The 22,145-nt window shown below is 38.9% G+C and overlaps 3 protein-coding genes across 5 annotated transcripts; 1 reads left to right on the top strand and 2 right to left on the bottom strand.

Annotated features, from left to right (window-relative positions):
• Nucleotides 1-1,225: 1,225 nt before the first annotated feature.
• LOC120113326 lies at nucleotides 1,226-2,134 on the bottom strand. Its single transcript, XM_039134467.1, has one exon. It carries the CDS (start codon nucleotides 2,132-2,134, stop codon nucleotides 1,226-1,228), a length of 909 nt encoding a protein of 302 aa, XP_038990395.1.
• Nucleotides 2,135-4,819: 2,685 nt separating this feature from the next.
• LOC103708264 lies at nucleotides 4,820-5,646 on the bottom strand. The gene has a single exon (XM_008793106.3). The coding sequence runs from the start codon at nucleotides 5,576-5,578 to the stop codon at nucleotides 5,186-5,188; it is 393 nt and encodes a 130-aa protein (XP_008791328.3). The 5' UTR covers nucleotides 5,579-5,646; the 3' UTR covers nucleotides 4,820-5,185.
• A 1,993-nt stretch (nucleotides 5,647-7,639) lies between these two features.
• On the top strand, nucleotides 7,640-17,844 carry LOC103708263 (nuclear transport factor 2). 3 transcript variants are annotated; one of them, XM_026805077.2, is made up of 10 exons: nucleotides 7,640-7,804; nucleotides 11,109-11,158; nucleotides 11,243-11,380; nucleotides 12,208-12,514; nucleotides 12,593-12,822; nucleotides 13,186-13,360; nucleotides 13,454-13,575; nucleotides 13,646-13,711; nucleotides 15,954-16,017; nucleotides 17,065-17,844. In XM_026805077.2, exons 2-10 carry the CDS (start codon nucleotides 11,111-11,113, stop codon nucleotides 17,322-17,324), a joined length of 1,410 nt encoding a protein of 469 aa, XP_026660878.2. In that variant the 5' UTR covers nucleotides 7,640-7,804; nucleotides 11,109-11,110; the 3' UTR covers nucleotides 17,325-17,844. The 3 variants fall into 3 exon arrangements, with proteins under 3 accessions (XP_026660878.2, XP_008791326.2, XP_008791327.2); XM_008793104.4 differs by having other exon boundaries at nucleotides 12,587-12,822; XM_008793105.4 differs by having other exon boundaries at nucleotides 7,652-7,804; nucleotides 11,100-11,158; nucleotides 12,587-12,822.
• The last annotated feature ends 4,301 nt before the right edge of the window (nucleotides 17,845-22,145 follow it).

Here is a 22,145-nt window from a genome sequence, read left to right as displayed (position 1 = left end):
CCCCACGGCCCCCACCAAGCGAGCCCCATAAGAAGCCCCGAATCAGTCGCTCGATCTTCAGAAGGGCTGATCTTGGTACCACCGTGTTGGTCATGAGATAGATAGGCATAGAGCCCAAAACAGATCTAATCAGCAGAACTCTACCCATCATAGATAGAGACGCTGCTCGCTAGCCCTCTAGCCTACTCTGGACCCGTTGCACCATCCCGGAGCACTCAGATACACGCAGTCTCCTACCTGTAATCGGAACACCCAGGTATGTCCAAGTCCCGTCCTGCTCAGGCATCTCCAGAATCCTCCGAATCTCACGTCGAACCCCGGGTGGCGAACTCGGGCTGAAGGAGATGGAGGATTTCTGGGCATTCACTCTCTGACCGGATGCACAGCAATAGGCGGCCAAAGCCCGCCTAATAGCCTGGGCGTCTGCTACGCGAGCACGCGTCAGGAGGAGGCAGTCATCAGCAAAAAGTAAATGTGATATCGGCTAGGCCCCTAGAGCTGGGACGTAAGCCTCCAACTCTCCGGCAGCACACGCAGCCCGCAATGATCGAGACAAGACATCAGAACAGATGATGAACAGGTACGGGGATAGAGGGCATCCCTGCCGAAGCCCCATCATAGAACTAAAGAGTGGGGACGGAGAGCCGTTGGTCAAGATGGAAAACCACGGACTCCGGACACACCCCATAACCCAACCAATCCAGGTCTCATGGAAACCCAGACTCTCCAAAGCTAGCCTAAGAAAACTCCACCTGATTCTATCGTAAGCTCGTTCCATATCCAGTTTGATAGCCATCAGGCTTCGTCGCTTTGGGGCCCGTCGAAGATCCCACATCATCTCTTGGGCCACCATAACGTTATCGGAAATACTCCTACCTCCAACAAAAGCACATTGCTCTTGACAAATAATACCGGAGAGAAAGGGCTTCATACGATCCATTAGTATTCTTGCCACAACTTTGTATAAAGTAGTGCACAAACTGATCGGTCTAAAATGGCTCGGCTCGGACGCGTCCGCTCACTTAGGTATTAGCGTGACAAATGTGGCCTTCCAGTCATCAGGCATACCTGACCGACTAAAGAAACACAAGACCGCTTCTACCACTACGATCCGGACGATACTCCAGTATCTCCGGAAAAAGAAAGGGGGGAAGCCATCTAGGCCCGGGGCCCTGTCCTCACCCAGTGCCTAGACAGCCTCTCGCACCTCCCCCTCCGTCACTGGTCAAACCAACAGTGCATTCTCAGCCACCCCGATTTGGGATTCAGCTCTCGGGAGCAGGCTGGCGACATCCGACCCACTATCCTCCGTCCAACGGGAGCGAAAGAACTCGAGTAGGATGTGGCTGATCGCCGAGTCATCCTCCACCCAGTGACCCCGCTCATCCCGCAAGGAACGAATAGTGTTCCTCTGTCTCCTAATAACCGTCGATCGGTGAAAGAAACTAGTGTTCCGGTCACCCTCTCTGACCCACTGAATTCTGGATTTTTGTCTCCAGAAGATCTCATGTTGACGCAGGATCGAGTGATGGGTGGCGAGAAGTCCCCGGAGGCTTACCATATCAGCCTCGGGGAGCACGGCCACCTGATCTTCCCTACTTTGGAGGTCAGCAATCGCAGCCTCCACATCTTCCAGCTTCCTAAAAATATCACCTACGACCTCCCGGTTCCAGCGACGTAGCCGTCGCTTGGTCAACTCCAGTTTTCGTGAAACCCTCTGCATGGCGTCGCCGCGGACCGGCAGGCCCCAAGCTCCCCGGACAATGTCCCAGGATTGAGGGAATGATAGCCAGACTTTCTCGAAACGGAATGGGCTCTGGTGCCTCGAACCAGATACCGTCGAAAATAGCAAAGGACAATGATCCGAAGCAATCCGAGAAAGATGACTAACCCTATAGGATGGAAATCTGATGAGCCAGTCAGTGGAAGCAACAACCCTATCCAGCCGCTCCCACACCCTAGCTCGTCCGGATTGGTTGTTACACCAAGTGAAACGCGGACCGGAGAAACCCAGATCTACTAGGCCGTTCCGCGAGAGGAAGTCGTGGAACTCCCTCCTATCCACAGAGTCAGTGAAGGCCCTGCCTCCTCGTTTCTCACACTCCTCCAAGATGCAATTGAAGTCACCCACCATCGCAGACGGAAGTCCCTGTGCGATTAAGTGGGTGAGCTCGTCCCACAGAACCCTCCTAGTCCGATGGTTTGTACTAGCATACACTCCGCACAAGACCCACGGTGCAGCATTAGGTTCCGAGATGATCATGATGACCTGTTGGGAGCAGTTGTGGAATACGTCAACCTTAGCCACACCCCGCTTCCACAGAGCCACAATGCCCCCCGACAACCCCTGGGAATTTATAGCATACGACTCCCAGTCAACCTCTAACCGCCGTAAAACACGACTGAGTCCTCTACCGGATAGTCGTGTTTCATAGAGTAGGCAGATCTTCGGACTATGGATCTGACCGCCTAAAGGATGACATGAAGGCCGGCTTTGCCGCCCCCCTACAGTTCTACGCAAGAATCCTCATGGGGAAAAGTCCGAGAGGTTGGCCACAGGCACATCAACCCTCTGGGCCATAGGGTCCATCACCACCTCGTGATCAGGGTCAACCTGCTGACCCTCATCCATACTGGTCCCGGACATGACTTCCCTTCTTCAGCAGCCTTGCGATACCCAAGAAACCTTTCCTAGTTTCAATTAAAGCTGAGAGAACCATGAGGTCAGTTCTGTTGCTTGTTAAAGTTTCAACAACAACAAAAAAAATCCATAGAACTAAATGCTATATAACACTCAGGCACTAAATATTTGATTTTATTAGTTCCACACATGCCACTGCAATACTTACAGATGTCCCTAAAGCCCACCCGCGGGGACATCTTCAGTAAGAAGAACATCAAAGAGGTAGGTCTCGGCAAAGTATTTCCAGATTCTAAGTAGGCTTGATTTGATTTGTGTATACGTTTGTACATGCTTGTGCGTGTCCACACACGCATGCATGCATGCACACATAAATATAACATCCTTACTACGACGCATCAAGAAAAACTAAGCAAGCCTACAACGTATCAAGAAGAACTAAGCAAGCCTTCTGCAAGTTGACTGCATATTGCCTCCAGCGTACAATTGCAGAGCCCCATAACTTGGTAATGTGATAGATAAGAATAATTTTTCTGGCACTACAGAAGTTAATGATATGTGCCAAGAAGCTTTCTTTCAAGTCATTAACAAAAGCAAAGAGATGGATATGAATGTTTAAGATGAAAAAATCTTCTATCATTTTACATGCAACTTCATTCATGCTTGTCATGCTGTCAATTTAGAGAAGCTCATGTTGCTATTGAGTTTTACCAAACCACAATCGATAAAAAATACTATAAAAGGTAAGGGTGTACAGAATTTTCTTTACAGATCTTTCTTGTGGTCAGCTGAAAAAATTTCTTTGTAAGCATAACCTAGTGTTGCACTTCAAGCCCTTTTAACCATACATAGTTGCTGATATTTCAACTACCATGGAATTTCACCATCTTATGAAGCATCAGCAGCCTTGAGTTTTCATATTAGAAACTGAATGAAGTCATTATACAACACGTAACTGCTCATTTCAAAGATGGACGACGATTTGAAAGACCATAACCATCAAACTTATGCAAGCTTCATCTATCTATTCAGGTCCATATCACCATTTCACACTGGACTTTGATGAGGGGTTGAAGGCTTGTAATAGACATTACCCTTGCAGTGGGTCATTGGCAAAGGATTTGGCTTCCTACAGGTTCAGAAGTTTCTCTTACTGGTCTAGCGGCCTGAAATCCTAGCTTGTCCACTTCTTATAGCCCACACAAATATTCAGTGTCCTTGGTTTTTGTAACTATTGCCCTAGCCACAAGCTAACCTTAGCTTCTCATCTTACCTTGTCTTTCAGGTTTTAGTTTCCATTCTAAATCATGCATTGCGACGTTCATAGATATATGCAAATCTAGTATCAATAGAAACATTCTTCCTTTCAGAGAATGCTGAGACTCTTCCTAAGGGAAAACAGAGTTTCATGCATCATATCTAGCTAACTTTTTTTGGAGCAAAATGATGAATTATCATATTTAGCTATTGCACCATGCATAAGTGTCTTCTGAAATGCACCAAAACTTGTCATAGATACTTTGAAATGTTTTTCACATACAATAAAGCATAGGCGAAGTCCCTTCTCATTGTTCATAATGCACGATGTGGCCATCACAAAATGTGTTGTGGCTGTAGCATAATATAGCCACAAGCTTGACAACCTCTTCTAAGTAGAGCCAACATCAGAACTCGTTAAACCAGCCACAATCTACATATAATTCCAAATACTTAAAAACGGGGGAAAATAGCGCATAGCATTAACGACATAATAAGTTCCACTTGAGCCAATTCCAGAATGATATATGTAAAGTACAATGAGTTTGTGAGCAAGCTGGGCCCGGTTAGTTGCTCTTCTCTCTCTCGCACTCGGTCTGCTCTCCTCTTTTTTCTCTTTCTCCCCGTCTTCTTTCCTCCCCCTTCTTTTCCCTCTTTCCGAGGTGATTCGTTCTAAAACCTCCTTTTGTCATCATTTCATGGCTCTCAATGAAAGGAGGTGCATGGCAACATTTACCTCAGGGGAAAAAATTGTAGAGTACAATGAAACTAATATATTTTTTAATAAAAAAATGCTATTCCATTTTTTTTTAAATTTAGAAAGTTGGTTTGGCTTCCTAGATGAGGTTAAATCAGATACTTTTCTTTCATACATGAACAGCTGATATTAGCCAGACTCAAAGAAGCAGTACCAAAAGAAAATAATTTAACAATCAGGAGCCCTTTAAAAGAGAATAACCATACTTACAAATCTGGCCTTTGCTAGCCCCTCTATACTAATGCATTACACACATCAACCATAACCTTGCTTTGTCTTTAATAAGGATTTGGCCATTGGATACAGAGTCAGAGACTTCCCTCCAATACCTACAAGAACAACGACAGAAACCAACCATATTCTACAAGCAGAACAAGTGCATAAAAAAGTTCACATCAGAAGCCTTCTACAAGAGAATTCTTTGCAGTAATAAGCCAATTTCATATATATTATCAGCTAAAAAGATTCAAACTTTATGAGCTAAAAGACATAAAAATCCGGCCTTTGATAGAGAAATCGTTTCCCTTGGCCTATTTCTGGTACCCGCCGCCCCTGGCGTTGTCGTCTTCGACCACCCGGTCGGTGAGGTAGACCCTGGGAAAGTCGGCGGGGGTGAAGGTCTTCTCGGCCATCATCTTCTCGACGTCGGGCTTCCGGAGGACGGTGCGGCGGGGCGGGGGCCGGTCTCGGCGTCGGTCGCGGGAGTAGTACTGGATGTCGAAGACGTGGGCGGGGTCCGCCGTGGGGACGGAGGCCTCGGCGGGGGGAGTGGCTGGGGAGAAGCGGCGGTACTCGAGGGCGCTCGGGAGGGCGCTCCGGTACTCCGGGTCGGAGCAGGGACCGGTGATCTCCCACGGCTTCTTGAAGAACCTCTTGAAAGACTGGAACAAGGATTTGGCCGCGGAGAAAGCGGAGGAGGCCATGGCGATGAGAGAGAGAGAGAGTGATGGAAGTTGAGTGGCTAATAGCGAGAGAACAGGAGAATAAATAAGGATTCTTTTATTTTCTTAAGCTCGGTCGAGGAGTTTCTAGATTGAGATGGGACATGAAGGCAGCTACAAGGCTCATCCACACGTGTGCATGGTTTGCACGATCTCCAGACATTTCACCTACATTTGGTCGCTTCCATCACTTGAATGCTGGTTATAAATAATAGTAGACACGTAATACAAATGATTAAATTATAGAAAATAGCTATGAACTCATTGATTGGTTAGCTAATAAAATTATTTAAATTAGATTGGAGGTGCATATAAATGTCACAACATTTAGGTTTGGCACCCAAACCCACTATAAATCCAACCCCTTCAAGTTCTACAAATTCAGATCCGTCTCTTGCATGTGAACTTTTTTTTTTCAGTCTTGATTAGATTTTGTGTATCTTATAGCAATAACTCCCCATTAAAGATTATGAAGTAATTTAATTATTGCTCTGATCTCGTACAAAGAATAAGATAAACATTTATAGATGCTCATGAGGTACTGATGCCGTAAGGTGTAATATATGTTGCAAAATTGTCAACATTTCAAGCTGACTATGTTCATCATTGAAAGAACCCAGCCATATAAAAAATTTTGGTAAACTTGTAATGATATCATATCAATAATTTTTTGAAATTGTACAAGAACGACGCTGCAGTGGTGCTTGGAAATAATGCCGTTTGAAGGTGAACCAGCTGCTAAATGCAATCGAGTAGGTAAGAACATGATATATGTATCATAAGAAATAATTCTTTTATTTTTTAGAATATGATTAGGTAAAGAAGCCCGATTACTTTGATTCATAAAGACAAGTGTTTCTATTATGAAAAAAAAGGAGAATATTCTTGAAATTACAATGTCTATTATCAGCTAACTTTGAGAAAAACATATACAATGTCATAGTCTTCATTCGGATATCTAATTACACTAAGAATGTTTGTTTTCCATCAAAATTACACGCATCATTTCTTTTAATAGTATTTGGCATGTTTAATATAAGTGATAAAAAATACTACAATTTGTGTGATGCAAAAGTGCCAACATTTAAGAAGAGGAAAAAAAAGTTAATGGATGGAATCCTACGAAGAATAGTTAAAAATTCAAAACTTCCTTTTCATAATATAATACAAATAACAAGTTGCACTTATTATTCTTAATAAAAAGAGAAGGGAAGCATAATCAAAGTTTGAACTTAAAATAATTTACATATATTGTTCTACCCTTTCCCTTGCACCTCCACTCGCAAAAGAACAAAAAGAAGAGAGAACAATGCGTATGGTCACATCAAGCTAAATAATGAATAACCTTACACAAATGATCATCAAGAACCAATGACCTTTAACTTAAAAAAAAGGGTACTAACCATTGAGATGTTCATGGTTTTCTATACATAAATTATAGGCTGTTTTTTTGGAGGCAATGAAAACCAATGAACCAAGAGATCATTTTAATGAAGTTAAGCCAGAAGGTAGAAGAATTTTTCTAAAAAAACCTGATAGATATCTCAATAAAAGTACAATCAGCAATACTTTTTAATATCAAGCAATATAGCGAAAATAGATCAATATACATAAATGTTTCATCAAAAATTTCAACCAAGACGAAAAGTATCTATATCGTATACATAGAATTCTTCCTGCAACTTCGAACCTAACATTTAGTTTGAGAATATTGAAAAAAAAAAAATGATATATTAATATACATCAAGTCGAATGCAAATTTCCTATAACCCTAGTCATATGAAATTCCGATGATCAGGATACAAAATAAAAATTTATCAGTCATGCAACTCTAATTGTATCTAATGTACCTAGGAAATTGGTTTTAACTTAAAAAGGAGAAATATATACTTCTTTTCTATGACTTGGATTATAGCTCGGCATGGGGATTGCATGCCTCAAAAATAATTCTTGTGTAGTTACAATCAAGGGAGAGTCCGTGTGCAAGACTCACATGGAACCGATGTTCGTTCGCAGTAAACCCAAAACCCAGTCTCGCCACCAAACCACTTCCCCTTTTAAAAGCTCTGTGCGGCGCTGTCTTTGCTCCGCGCTCCCATTCGCCGCCACTCTCTCTCTCTCTCTGCGCGGTCGCTTCTCCTTCTCTCGCGATTCCAGGGCTCCGATCGAATCGGAGCTCCACTTCCCCTGCGCCGCCTTCCGACGAGGGTAAGATTCCTCTCCGCCCTCTCCGATTCATACGTTTGCTCCCATTCTTTGGTTCTGTGCGCCCTCCATGTATTTTCGGGAATTTTCCTTTTCTCCCACTTTTTCTGATGGGATTTCGTTTCTAATTGATTTGCTTGCAACGATAAGCCCAAGATCGTCCCCTCCCCCTCCCCCCCCCCCCCCCCCCCCCCTCCCGGGCCTTTGAGTGGTTCTAATATTCTAGACCACTTGCTTGCTTGATTGTTTTGTTTCTTGATTTGTTTATTTATATTTACTGGCAGCCGAGATTTTTAGGTTTAGGGTTTATCTTTCTTGTTGTGTGCCTTTACTCTTTTTTTGAACTAGGGTTTGGGTGCTCTCTCGAGGTTCTTTTGGTATATCGGAGGTTTACTGAGTGAAGAAGAATGTGATTCATGGTTTGGGTTTAATTTTGGGTATGATTGGTTGCGAATATGCTCTTTTGTGGCGCTTGAGCGAGGTTTTTCCGTATTACAAAATGACCTTTGAGTAGAATTTTTTCCTTGGGCATTTGGTTACTTTTTTCCTTGCTTGTTCAGTTGGTTCTTTTATTGCTATTTATATATACATATATAGATTTGTTGTTTTCACGTGATTTCTTTGTAGGGATGTTTAACTTTAACCCTGGCAGTAAAATTATTTAGGTTTAGTGTTTTTCTTGCTTGTTTGTGTGCCTTCCAATTTCTTTTGTAGTAGGTCTTAATTCTCTAGGTTATGCTGGGTGATAAAGAATGTATCTCATCATTGTTGGCTCCGACTGGTTGCAATCATTTAAGATTTTAAGGGTTTCTCAGTTTTGCATTGCCTGTGTACTTATATTCTCTTATTTATCGCTAATAGTTTGTAGATGTTTTAGGTATATGTAGGAACCAAATCAGTTATTGTAGCTTGGTTTTTGCAAAATTGAATTTTCTACTTTGTACATATTCTCTGCCCTACTTTATGTTTAGGGTTTTTATTGTTTTACATGGTTTTTTTTAATGGATTGAGTTTGTATTATCAAGCTGGATTTTGTGGTTTTGGAACTTTGGATTTCTTTTGATGCATTGATCATTTTTGTGATAGAGGAATTTCTTTTTAAAGTTGTGCTGACATTGAATTTATCTGCTACAATCCAAAAGATTTCAATCTATTTTCAGGGTTTTATGTCGAGTCCATTTGTTTAGTGGGAATGGTGTTGGTGGCGTTGAAAATTGTTTCTATATTCCTGGGTTTTTTGGGGTTTGTGCACTTGAGGCTGTTGAATAGCTTGTAGGGTGCTTGCTACATAAATCAATTAGGTATCTCTGAGTCATCTCTGTATCTGAAGCTTTTAGAGTGTGTCTCTCGGACTATCTGCAGAGTATCTTGCCCTGCAATATGTTGATAGCTGCAGCTTCTTTCTATGACTGACATGCCTTTTCTAATCACTTCATGTTTTTGATTGCTACAGGTCACCAAAGTACTTTTATTCTTAATCTTGCTTATATTGTAACAGTTTTATAATTTGTTGTGCAAGTATTGCAATGTTCAATTAGGACCTTATGGCAAAACAGAAGTTTTTTCTTGTATGCTGCATCTTCTTTTTGATTTTAAGTTTATATTGAATTTCAACCTACGTACTTTTATAGATTCTTAGGTTTCTCTTGTTTTTGGAAGGAAAAATTACTTAGACACCCCCTCCTCTTCCAACACCTCCTCCTCCTCCTCCTCACTAAACACCACCACTGTCCTTATCCCTCATTTCCATCTATCATGGTCCCATTTAAGCCCCATCCACTCCCACCACCTCCTCCTCATTGAACTTTTCTCTAAACTCTGCCACCGTCCTCATCCCTCTTCTTCATCTAACCTAGTTCCAAGCCCCACCCACTCCTACCACCTCCTCCTTATCCTCTCTAAATCGTAGTATTGTCCTTATCCCTCCTTGACATCTTGCTTCTCCATCTAATATGGTCCCGAGCTCCACCCGCTTCCCCTTTTGATCCTTCTCCTCCCTCCCCTCTTGCATCTCCGACCTCCCCTTCTTTGCCGCCTTGCTGCCGTTTTCAACCTCGTCTGCGACATCCCCTACACTGCCCTCCTCAATGCTGTCATCCTCTCCATCTTCCAACCATGTCATGTGCTGCATGGAGATCAAGGATCACACCTTCGCCTTCGACCCCACTGCCTTCGACCATAGCATCATTAGGAAGTGCCACCAAGAAAGAGTATTTTGGTCTTAATAGTCACTTGACTATCACATTATGGAATCCTGTGAGTCCAGGTAAATGAAGATGGATGGCAAAACCATATTGAACCACTTAACAACTTCAGGGACCATTTTGAAATTTTTTAAACTCGAGGGATATTGGGTGAAACTGACTTTGAGTTGATAAGATGTCAAAGTAATTTTTACTTTTTTGAATCTAGCAATCCTTGAAACTAAAGCTGGATCTTTGCACCCTGATTTGCATTTCTTTGCTTACACCGTGGTCTAGAGTTTGTTTGAATCTCCTTATTTATATGAATGTACATGCATACAGACATATGTTTGTGCATTCATACATAAACCTATACATACATAAATATATGCAGTCATAAATATATACATACATAACTACATACATGCATATACACGTTCATACATATGCATGAGCATTCATAGATATATGTAGTTAAGCAAATAAGTTTTTTCTGTATAATGTTTGTGTATTTGTGCATGCTGGTCAACAAAGATTTGTTTGTTTATGTCTTTGCATGTGCGTGTCTGTATACATTTGCCTGTGCACCATATTGTATTGTTAGGTTCTAGTAATTAGAATTTCCTTGTACTTTGGGACCCTTGTTTTATTCTCTGAAAGGAACTTTCTTTTGGTTCCTTTTGTGTCATCGGATGTTTAACATCTCTCTCTTTTTGTTCCCTTAGTTCCATTGATTGTATAAAAGTTTGTTTGTTAACACTGCAAATTTTGAGTTCCTTTTGCATTGTTGGATGTGTATCATCTCTCTATTTTTCTTTTCTTGATTCTATTGATTGCATAATAGTTTGTCTGTCTCCTTTACAGATTTTGAGTTGTGCGCGCATGTATACATGTTTTCATTGTTAGCAATAATTAGAATTTCCTACTACTTCTTTGAAACCCTTTTCTTTATTTCTATGTACAGCGTCTGTCATTTTCTTCCCTTAATTCTATTGACTTCATTCTAGATTGTTTGTTCACAAATTCGAGTTGCATATCATGTGTGTATAGTTTTGTTTGTTGCCAAGATGCTTGTCTTAATTGATGTTTCTTATGGTATCTAACTGATGCTAAAGTCATTACAGACATGGCATTGCCAACTACAGCTCCTGTTCCTCTGCCAAGTCCGCAAGTGGTATAGATTTATTCCTTCACTCCCTTTTTAATAGTTTTTATATTTTCTGCGATGTGTCTAATATGATTGTAATTGCTTCTGCAGATTGGCAGTGCCTTTGTTCATCAATATTATCATATTCTTCATCAAACACCAGAACAGGTTTATAGGTTTTATCAGGATTCCAGCATTCTTAGTCGCCCAGATTCTGATGGCATGATGACTTCAGTAACAACGCTGCAAGTATGATTCAAAATAGTGCAAAATATACTCTTCTGATTTTTTTTAAATCATCTGAAGATTCTAAGAGTGATTTTCATTTTTTCAAAACCTCTCAACTAAGTTTTAAAAAACTTCCTTTCTTTGCTTTATTTCGCTTTCGTTAATTCTACGTGAACTAGTGCTTTTGTGATGCTTGATCATGAGATATTTGTTAAGTGGCTTAGATAAAAATTTTGCACAATTTTCTTATGTCATGGGTCCATATATTATACAATAATTCTTTGTTTTACTTCTTTCAGTTGACCTCTCATGTAGTGGATTTACGGTTGAGCATTGTTGTTATAGGATCACTGTGTGTTCTACCAATGTTTGCTCATTTGTAACCATCTCATGAAAATTTGCTCTGCAATTGAACAGTTATGCATGTAGAATATGCTTGGATTTGAAATATACGTATAGTTTTTTAATGTCTATAGGGCCTATATCAGAGCGAACATCTGGAATTTTGATGGTCTACACAAATCACATTCCTTTGCCTTAGGCATATTTGGAAACATTGGTTTGAAAAGGCATCATAATCACTATTTGATTGATTATTGATATTTTGAATTAAATGGTATAATCGACTATATTCTTATCAATTTGCATCAGCTGGTTGCTTTTTTGATTTGAGGCGGCACCCTTTTTATATTGTAGTTAAGATATATTTCTGGTAGATGTCTCCATATCCGTTTATAACCAAGTAGTGTTTTTCCATCTGTTCTGATGTTGTTTTTTCCAAAATGCATTTCCACTACTACAAAAGATTGATTAAATATATGTTCATTTATCTTTTTATGCTGTTTCAGGCTATCAATGACAAGATTATGTCGTTAGAATTCAAGGACTATTTTACGAAGATAGAGACTGTAGACTCTCAGATGTCTTACAAGAATGGTGTGTTCATTGTTGTTACTGGATCCTTGACTGGGTTAGATAATGTTTGGCGCAGATTTGCCCAGTCATTCTTCCTTGCTCCACAGGAAAATGGAGGTTATTTTGTCCTAAATGATGTGTTTAGATTTGTGAATGAAAACAAACCAGCAGAAATTAATCAGGCACTAGCAAATGGTACCAGCAATGATGACCCTAAAACTCCTCTAACTGCTGAACCAGGTATGAGGAATTTTCCATATGCCATCTTTTTCGAAGTCCTTTTTGAACTATTTTAACTATTTCACTTCACAGAACCAGCTTCAATTCAGGAGCGTCATGTGGCAGACCTTGCAACTCCTCTCTCAGAGGGGGAAGCTGACAATGGCGTGGAAGTTTTTAACCCGTCAGAGAACGGTGATTCAGGAGTTGAGGATGAGGTTGTTGTGGATCCACCAGTCCATGAGAGTCACAGTGATGCTCAACCAGTTTCTGAAACTACTGCTTCTGTGGTCCAGGAGGATGCACCTAAGAAGTCTTATGCATCGATTGTGAGCATTTATCTTGACCTTGAAGACTAATTTGTATGTTTAGAAATAATAGATGGTCTGTAATTTTACTATTGGCAATGTTTCCTGACATTTTTTGTGCATTATTGGAAAATTTGCTTTCTATCATTATCATGGAATGCTCTTTAGGCAATCATTCCCTTGCAGAACTTGAAATTTTAAAAATTTTATTTGATGCTTCTGGAAATTATTTATTCTTTTTATACATCTTGATTTTAAAGTAAACATGGCCTTTAATTGCCAAACTGAAAGTTTTTCCTCAACTTAGCAATGTCGTAGACTAAGTTCTTATGCCATTATTTATTTTGCTTCTTTTCTTTTTACCTAATTTTAATGAGCTGGCAGGTCAAGGTTATGAAGGGGAGCTCATCACCAAAACCGGTATATGTGCCTACTAATAAGACAAAGCCAGCTCCTGCTAACCCTGAGAAACCTGCAGCTGCATCCACAGCACCTGCTCATGCCTCTGAAACTCCAATTCCTAATAGCAAAACTGTCCCTGAGAAAAACTCTCATGAAGGTATGCTTAGCATTTTGCTGTGAGATAGTATATTCTCCTAAAATTGTACTTTCTTACATTCTCCCCTAATATTAGACTTTTCTGGCTCTGCAGTGGAGGGTCATTCCATCTACATCCGCAACCTGCCTTTGAATGCAACAGCTGAGCAAGTTGAGGAAGAGTTTAAAAGATTCGGACCTATTAAGCCTGGTGGTGTCCAAGTTAGAAGCCATAAGGTTGCTAGATCTTCTTGTGATTTTGCATTGTCTCTGTTTCAGTTGATTCACAACATCCTTAATCTTCCAGATTGAGCGCTTTTGTTTTGGCTTTGTTGAGTTTGAGTCACTAAAATCCATGCAAGATGCAATCAAGGTATGCTGTTTGGACTTTCTGATTTACTTTCAAAAGTTAAATTATTCTCAATATGTCTTTGCTGAGAGTTTGAGATTACTTGAAATGTGTTAAACTTTAAAAGAAATAGGTTATATCAGTGCAAATAATCATAGAGATTATCTCTTGCTGGATGGTTAGATATTTATTGTAATAGCTCAGAATAGCTTTTTTGGCTAATTTTAAGACCTCTTCTTGGTAAATGAGCCTTAACAGCTGGATACTAGGCCCTACTGTACTTGGTCACTTGGGCCAACCAAAATTAGTTCATGGAACTTCCATGTCATGCACATTGCATTGCAAACACCTCTAATAGTTTCATAATTGCAAGAACTTGAGGACTGGATTGCACCATACTTCTTGGATTTTTTATATGTGGTTCTATTTTCGTATTACATCAAATTGAACTCATGAACTTGTATACTTTTGCTTGGTATGGTCAAATAACTATTTACCACAAAAATTTAGTGGCAACATCTTGTTTTATTTGGGGCATCATTTAGTCCTTATGAGCCATACCTTGATGTCAGTGCCTGTACCATCGGTGGTTTATTGCTTCGATGTTTCATATAATATATCTGTTTTTTAAAAATGGTAAGTATTCTTACCTAGTTAGTATTTGAGTGTCTAGCCAAAAGACCTGGACAAATAGATATAATCTTAATTTGTTTTAAAATAAACCCTACATAATTATTACTGTACCAACATATCACACCCTTTCATTTGTAATGCTAGCAATGGCTCCAATGTCAATTCCTTCTCTTTGTAGTTGTATTGTATCAGTGTTTCCAATAGCATTGCTCTAGATCAGCATGGGATAATTTCCTATTACAATTGACTCCAGACCGACCAACAACTCTTTGCCGGTCAAGTTTGTGAGGGAGTAATGTGAGACCCAAAACTAGAGTCTTGGCATTCTTTCATTTATTCTCCATGTTTGGCAGGCAAACATCACATTAATTAGGAAGCAACTGGATTTCTTCTACATCTATTCTACTATATTACACAAACTCTGAAAGGAGGTGCATTGGTGATGTACTCTGCTCTCCATTGACTCTCACCATCATGTGATTATGCTACATTAAATTAAGAAGCAACCAGATTTATTCTACATTGAAATCATACTAACCAGATTTGTTGTACACTGTTGAACCATTGGAGAGCCATAGTTTGATGTGTTAAAATCTTGTTTGTAATTTATTTATTCTGTGTTTGCATAAGGATTAGAACTTTTGGTTACATTTTGGAGAATAAATCTTCGTGCATTTAAAATATTTAAAAAAATGATAAAGCTTGTCCCGTCCTTCTATTGCCATGATACCATTCTTTTCCGTATCAATTTGCAGTTTCTTATGTTAAACCTCACCAACGTCTCTCAAGAGTGTTTCAGCATTGTTTGTGGAGTCGAATCCCACTTACCCTTGATCCTCGATAGTGTTTGTGCTCTAATTTTTTACCATCGACTTTAAAATTTCTTTTTTTCCTCTTTTTTGTCGAGATTCTTTATCTCTTGAGCAATTTATTTATTTGCTGAAATAGATAATGCTATTACTAATTCCATGTCCTTACAATGTGACGATGGCATTGTCTCAAATCCTGGTGGGACATCTCGCAGGACACCGGGACAGAGTACTGTCTCGAGCATCGGGACAGGATCGTCCCGCCATTGTCTTAGCATCCTGATCGGCACATCTAGGGACGTTCTCTATCCCAAGTGTCAGGACGGGGCTGGACAGTGGCGCATTGCATTCCATGGGCAAACCGGGACAGCCCCGTCCCACGAGGTTTAAAACCTTAGATAATGGGTTATAAAATTATTAGTTGCAGGTGTGATGGCTGTAGATTGAAACTGCTATCTCAGGTTTACCCCAAAACTATTTTTGGAAATAAGGTAGGAGCCTGACTTGTTTTCAAGGTAGTTTTTCTGGTTACAATGGGATCAAATTGTGTTCTTACAAATAGGGTTGTTTCTCTTGTTATTTATTTATCCTCAATTGTATACATCATTTTATACACACCTATATGTTGAAATACTGAACACATTTATTGTTTTCTGATCTAAGATTGAATCCTCGCTGGCTTATCATATATTTTCGTTCATTACTAACTTAGGTGATAGGTCATAAGTTTGTACCCCTCAGTAAGCCTTATTTTTTATATATTTGTGTATTAAGTTGCTGATCTATTCATATCTCATTGTTGATTCCCTTTGTTGAATTTTTAGGCATCACCAATCATGATTGGAGGCCGTCAAGCTTATGTGGAGGAGAAGAGAACCACAACACGAGGTAGGTGTCTTTTTTTCTCCTCTTCTTTACTGGAGTATAGTTTGCAGGAATATGTGTCATGATAATTCTAATTTCATGACTTGGTGAGAAGACTTCAATATTGTTCAAATTTAGAATATGATATCATGGGAATTTTGGAATTTGTTTAAGTATTTATAAAAATTCATGAGTATGAAGATGTATGAAGATGTATGCTGAGGTTTTATATGTTTATTTGAGGTTAGTCTTAAATATTCTAAATGGCAATGGGCAGTCAGTTAAAAGTGTTTTGTATGGGATGGGTCTGTTGTTTCCTAACCTTTCAAAACATTTGATGTGGCAATTTGTTGATAGTTTGAGAATATCAAAATATAACACCCCCTTCCCCCCTCGCTCACCAACAAAAAAATCAGCTTTCCTCCCCAAGAACCCAAAATATATAAGATAAAATAAGAGAATAAAATTCTGAAAGTCCAATCATTCTGGTTCATAAACTAGACTTATAAATCACAATTTGCGGTGGGCTGTATGGATACTTCATGCCTTCATGATGTTTGCTCATCAAGGACCTTTCCCTCAGTCCATGCATGATTTTCTTTTTTTAAAGATTATTTTGACATGAGGTATATTATAATTATTAGGTCCTGTATCCTCATTCCTGAGCCTTGATACTAAGCCGAGCTTCCATTCTCACTTTGGCTGATATCTTTATTTGCATATGCTCACACTAATATCAATTTGTTCTTTTCTTGTTATTCTGGATGTGCCTTGGAACTGAAAAAAATAGCTTATGTAGGTGGCTGATTTTCAACCCACATGTAATGTTGTTGTTAGATGTCAACTGTGACCGTGCATCATTTAGTATCTTGAATTTTTTGGCAGGGAGCTTCGGCCAAGTTCAATAGCTATCCAAACTAAAGTTGCATGATATTATCAGTTTGCTATTATATTTTATCACTGGAGCACTAGTTTATTTAACTCAACATGGATGTTTTGATTGATTGGTGGCAAATGAGTTTGTTTTTGCCAAGATATTCACACTGATGCTAATGCTTTTTTAATCTGCAGTTGTTAATGGCGTCGTTACCAATAGTGGCAATGGTAGCAGTGGGAGAGGGCGCTTCCTGTCAGGAAGGGGTGGTTTTCGAAATGACAGTTTTAGGGGACGTGGAGGCTTTGGAGCCAACATGGGCTACAGGAGGAATGAATTCAGGAACCGAGGTGAGCACACAGGCTGGGGTCGGGGCCAAGCAGCCCGTATTGGTGATGCTTATCAGCAGCGGGTTTTTCAGAATGGGAATGACAGGATTGGCCAGGCAGTGAGCTGAAGCAAATTGCAGTTTCTGCATGAAAGTTTTGAGTGAAGGGGAACCTTGGTGACGACCAAAACCAGTGACTTTTGTCCTTTTTAACAGGGAGGTTGTCTGTTCTTCAATGAACAATGTGATATATGACTACAAAACCATGCCAAGGAAACCATTTTGACTTGGTTGTTAACAACTGTTGACAAAAATTCGATTTTTTTGAATGAGGACATCCTTATTCTTTTCTGACTAAGATCTAGGTTGAGTACCAAGCATGACCATGGTTGAATTTGGGGTTCAGTAGAGGTTCTTGGTATCAAATTAGTTCCTACCAAATTATTACTGTGCATTAACTCATCTTATGGGGTTTGAAAGATATTCTCAGGTAATCGATGGTTTTCTAGCACCATGACTTGAAAAATCTTGCCCTTGGTTATCCTGGGAAATGTGAAAGCCCAACTAGTGAGCAACTTATGCAGCAGACATTGACATGTCCACCCTTTTCAATTCATTGGATCATGTATACATGGCATTGATTTTCTTAGTTGTGATATTCTTTCCCCAGTTCTTTTGAATAATTTGCTTGGGTTATTAATGAAGCAAGAGGCTTGCCTAGGTGAGTAATTTCTAGTTGAAGGATCTGAATAATTTCAAGATATCCTATGGCACGGAATGTATGTATGCTGCTCTGACTACATTCATCTAAGTTGATTCCTTATACTGTCTTTATAGGCATTGGATTTCGTGTATAAGCACTTTACACTGGTTAAAGACATGCTGTCACTCTAAATTCAATTTTTCTTTGGTGAAATAAGATTTTCTGTTCATGAATCTTACTGTAATGGTGATTTTAACCCGTTCTATTTCTTCAGTCAACTATCAGTATCGTGGAAATGTTAATAGCCACTAGCTGGACATGGTAGTTGAGAAAGACGATTTGGTGTTGGAATACTGCTCTTTTTGCATGGTTAGTTTTCGTCATTTTACCTTTAATTGTTGCAGCTTGCTGACACTTTTTGACAAAGCATTCTGAGTATCCAAACTCTTTTCTTTTCCTTGTGCCTGTACTTGAACGAATTTTGGGTTAAGTTTTGGTTCACTTCAGAAATATATCTTCTCTCGTTTTTTTTACGTGGCAAGAAGCATATTTTTTAGGTTCAAGTCCTCATTTCTAGTCTCCATTTTGAGTGTATGTGAAGTTTAGGGATTCATTTGTCACTTATTTTTGGAATATTTGATTGTGTCATAATATTGTGAATTTGGCTTGATCTTGCGTTATTGTTTGTCTTCTGACTGTAAGCAAATAAAAAATTCCACTATAATTCCCCAGCTTGCGTTTTGTGAATGAAGCGGGGGACCAGAGGCTATGGGAGTCACTGGAGAGGAAAGAGAACCAACAGGTTTGCATGTTTTTTTTTTCTTTGTTCAATCGGCAGGTTTATACTTTGTGCAAGCTCTCCTAAAACTAAAGGATTCGAGCAAGTTCTTTAGGTCAAAGTTTATTGAAATAGAAGAAAATGCTGAGGCGTAGCCAGAGTTTGAGCAATATTTGACATTTATACTGCAAATTGGGTCCGTTTCACCTATTTATTTCCCTTCTCAACCTGTCCTGGTAATCTTTTCCATAATTTAAAAATTGGTCGGGTTAGCTGAAGACATGTCCATAAGGCACCATTTGATCTTATTCTACCAATCAGTCCATTCTTATCTCAATTTAGTCAAGTTTTCAATAACTCTTCAAATATGCTGAATCTGTGGTTCTGTACTTTTAGTTTATAATTAGCCTACTTTTACTTGGTTTTACAGAAACTACGGAATAATAATGTTTCAAGGATAATTTTTTTTATGGGAGTTGTATTCTGGTGTACATTCTCGGGAGATATTTTCGGCCTTCTGTAGCAATTGCTAGATTTTCTTTTTGGATTGTTCAGATGATCTTTACATCATAAAATCACATTAATTACTCGGAAATCCATAAGCTATGACTTGGTTTAGAATAAAATGAAGCTTTCAAGAATTTTGAAGACTTGAGACAAGCATAATATGGGTTTGACATTGCACTTGCGATCTTAACTTGTAATTTTGAAATTTGTCTAGTATGTGGAAGAGATACTTAAATCCGCCCAAGATTAAGTTATTTATTACATCAGCAAAATTATATGTTAAAAGTATTGACATAAAAGAGCGCCGATCTTTAAGGCATTCCAGATAGTCTAAACAATATATGACTTTGGTAAAGATATTAGAGTTTATGAGTCAAACATTGAGGGAGATATTGGTGTCATAAAATATTAAGGATATGCAAGAGTATTATGCTATATTTAGGACTGCCTGCTTCTTATCAGATGAACAACTTTATGAAATAAAACGCATGTTGAAAAAAGTGTTAGATGTGCATGCCACAGTGTTTTATATCTTTTCAAATACTAGCATATTGGCACATGTAAATAAATACTTAGAAACAAAAGCTTTTGAGATTTATCCATGGTTAATTGAGCTAGCGTGATAAAATTCTGAATAAGAAAAGATTGATTAAACTTAGTCTAAGAGAGGTAGTTAAGCAAGTAGACAATTTTGTAAGATTTGCACTAAATAAGTTATTTGACTTCTTTTAATGAAGATATTATTTAAAAATTAACAAAAATTTAAGTAGAAGAATTGATATATCTATGCATTGTACGTGTTTTTTTTTTTTTTTTCCCGAGCGAGTGAGAATGGGAGGGAGATCCCCAGGTCCGGTTTTTTTTTTTTTTTGAGATGTACCATCCAATCTAGGACTTGTAGTTGCAAAGCAAAGAGATGTGACCTAGAGAGCAAGCCAGAAATTTTATCCTATCAATTTAGAGTTGCCTTTGTGGTTTTGTGTCCTTTGTGGTTTTGTGTCACTTTACGATACTTGAAAGGCCTAGAGCTCCAAGCAAAAGATTGTGTCAAATTTTACGTTCTTTCCTTCATGAGCACCATGGAAAAAATATTAGACACTCCAACCGCGTGCTTGACCGACCTCACTATTCTCAAACATAAACTGAGGCGAACGACTTTGGCTTAGTGATTGACTTCGACTTTGACCAATGAGTCACCAGCTGCAAAGAACAATTAGCACGCGTCGATAACAACCGACAACCCCAATAACCAATAGCCCCAACAATCGACAGCTGTGTAGTCCATGATCATGGTAACCCCACATCCCACGTCAGACCTGCACTGCATTCTGCCTACACGGACTGACTGCCACACCGCGGCTGTACCATTAGCCTTGGCGTTATTGCACGTCACGCCAGCTTAGGTAACGACAAGGTTGGCTCCCCTATATAAGAAAAACAACTGGGGAGACACGTACAATGTAGCTACTTGATATTTACCAAATCATGAGTCAATTGCAAATTATTATGATTAGAACAGGTCCTGATATAGTTGGTCGAATGTAGAATGCGGAAAAAAGCTTTATTGCCAACTTACTATCTACTAAAAATGTTTTCAAAAGTCTTTCTATAACTTAAAACAAAATTTGATAATTAATTATACAAATTATAAAAAATAAGTTTTCTCATCGTACTCTAAACAAACCCTGTTTGTTAGGAAGGCAAATTGCAAATTCTGAACTGAATCCTAAATCACCAAAATATATGCCTATGAGACACATTTTTCTAACATTCTTCTAAATAGATATGGTCATTCTGCAGGATGGTCAACATATCACATGAAGTGATCTGATCATTAAAATTAAAATATCCAGTTTGCTATAGTTCAAATATTTGCATCTGTTTGCTGAAACATGCATTTAATGCATTCCTATTCATTTTTCAGCTTAGAAACCGTAGAATGCCTATGCGGGGTTGCTTACAAGGTGATATGAACAAGAGCTTGCCTCTCAAAATGGTCCCTTAATTAAATTCATACAGAGCACATCCATTAAGAGGTAAATTAAAGAACAAAAATCCTGCTATATGTACCCGTGAAGATTATCTGGAGTCTTCTTTTTTTTTTTTTTGCCATCTATCCCATCACAGCTATTTTAAAATGGAAACTGAAGAGCCAAAATGGTTCAAAACTCCTGGAGACCGTCCATCTAGTGACTTTAAAAATCAATATATATATATATATATATATATATATATATATATGAAGCATCTATCCTGTCCATTTCTCATTTTTCTTGTCAACTGTTCGTCCATGAGACCTTCATCCTCCTCTCGAGCCTCTAAGTATGTATTACATGGCTATGAATTATATACTGAAAAATACTATATTTTAGAAATTTTGTATCGATTTATTTGGAGATGTATATTAGGTTAGTGGATGACTAATTTATTAAGTATGTATTACCTAGCTTTATACTATTTATTGGTGAACATCATGTTTTGAAAACTATTGATTGATTTATCTAGAGATGTATATTAGATTATTATTGGGTATATATCAAAAGAGCTTGTAGTATGTATTAGAAAATTGATGAGTATGTATCATCTGGTCATGTACTAAATGTATTGGTGAAAATGAAGTTCTAGAAACTATATATCGATTCATCTGAAAGTATGTATTGGAACGCTATGTAACTAATCTGTGAATCACTTGGTTATGTACCGTGTACAGATGAACATCATGTTTTAAAAAGTATGTACCTATTTAATTGGATGTGTGTATTAAGTTGTTGCTAGGTTTGCATCGAAATTGAGAGGAATTCGAAGAAAGAGAAAAGACTCAGGGAGGAGGAGAAAAACCTTATGGATGAATGAAGAGAAAAGGATGGCTTGAAGAGGATGAAGAGATATGGGTAGAATGGACGCTTCATGTTTTTTTTTTTTTTTTTCCTGCTTTGGAAGATGGTTGCGATGGGATACATGG

Source organism: Phoenix dactylifera, chromosome 15, assembly GCF_009389715.1.
Source record: "Phoenix dactylifera cultivar Barhee BC4 chromosome 15, palm_55x_up_171113_PBpolish2nd_filt_p, whole genome shotgun sequence".
NCBI classification, from domain to species: domain Eukaryota; kingdom Viridiplantae; phylum Streptophyta; class Magnoliopsida; order Arecales; family Arecaceae; genus Phoenix; species Phoenix dactylifera.
This window is presented reverse-complemented; position numbering and strand designations above follow the sequence as displayed.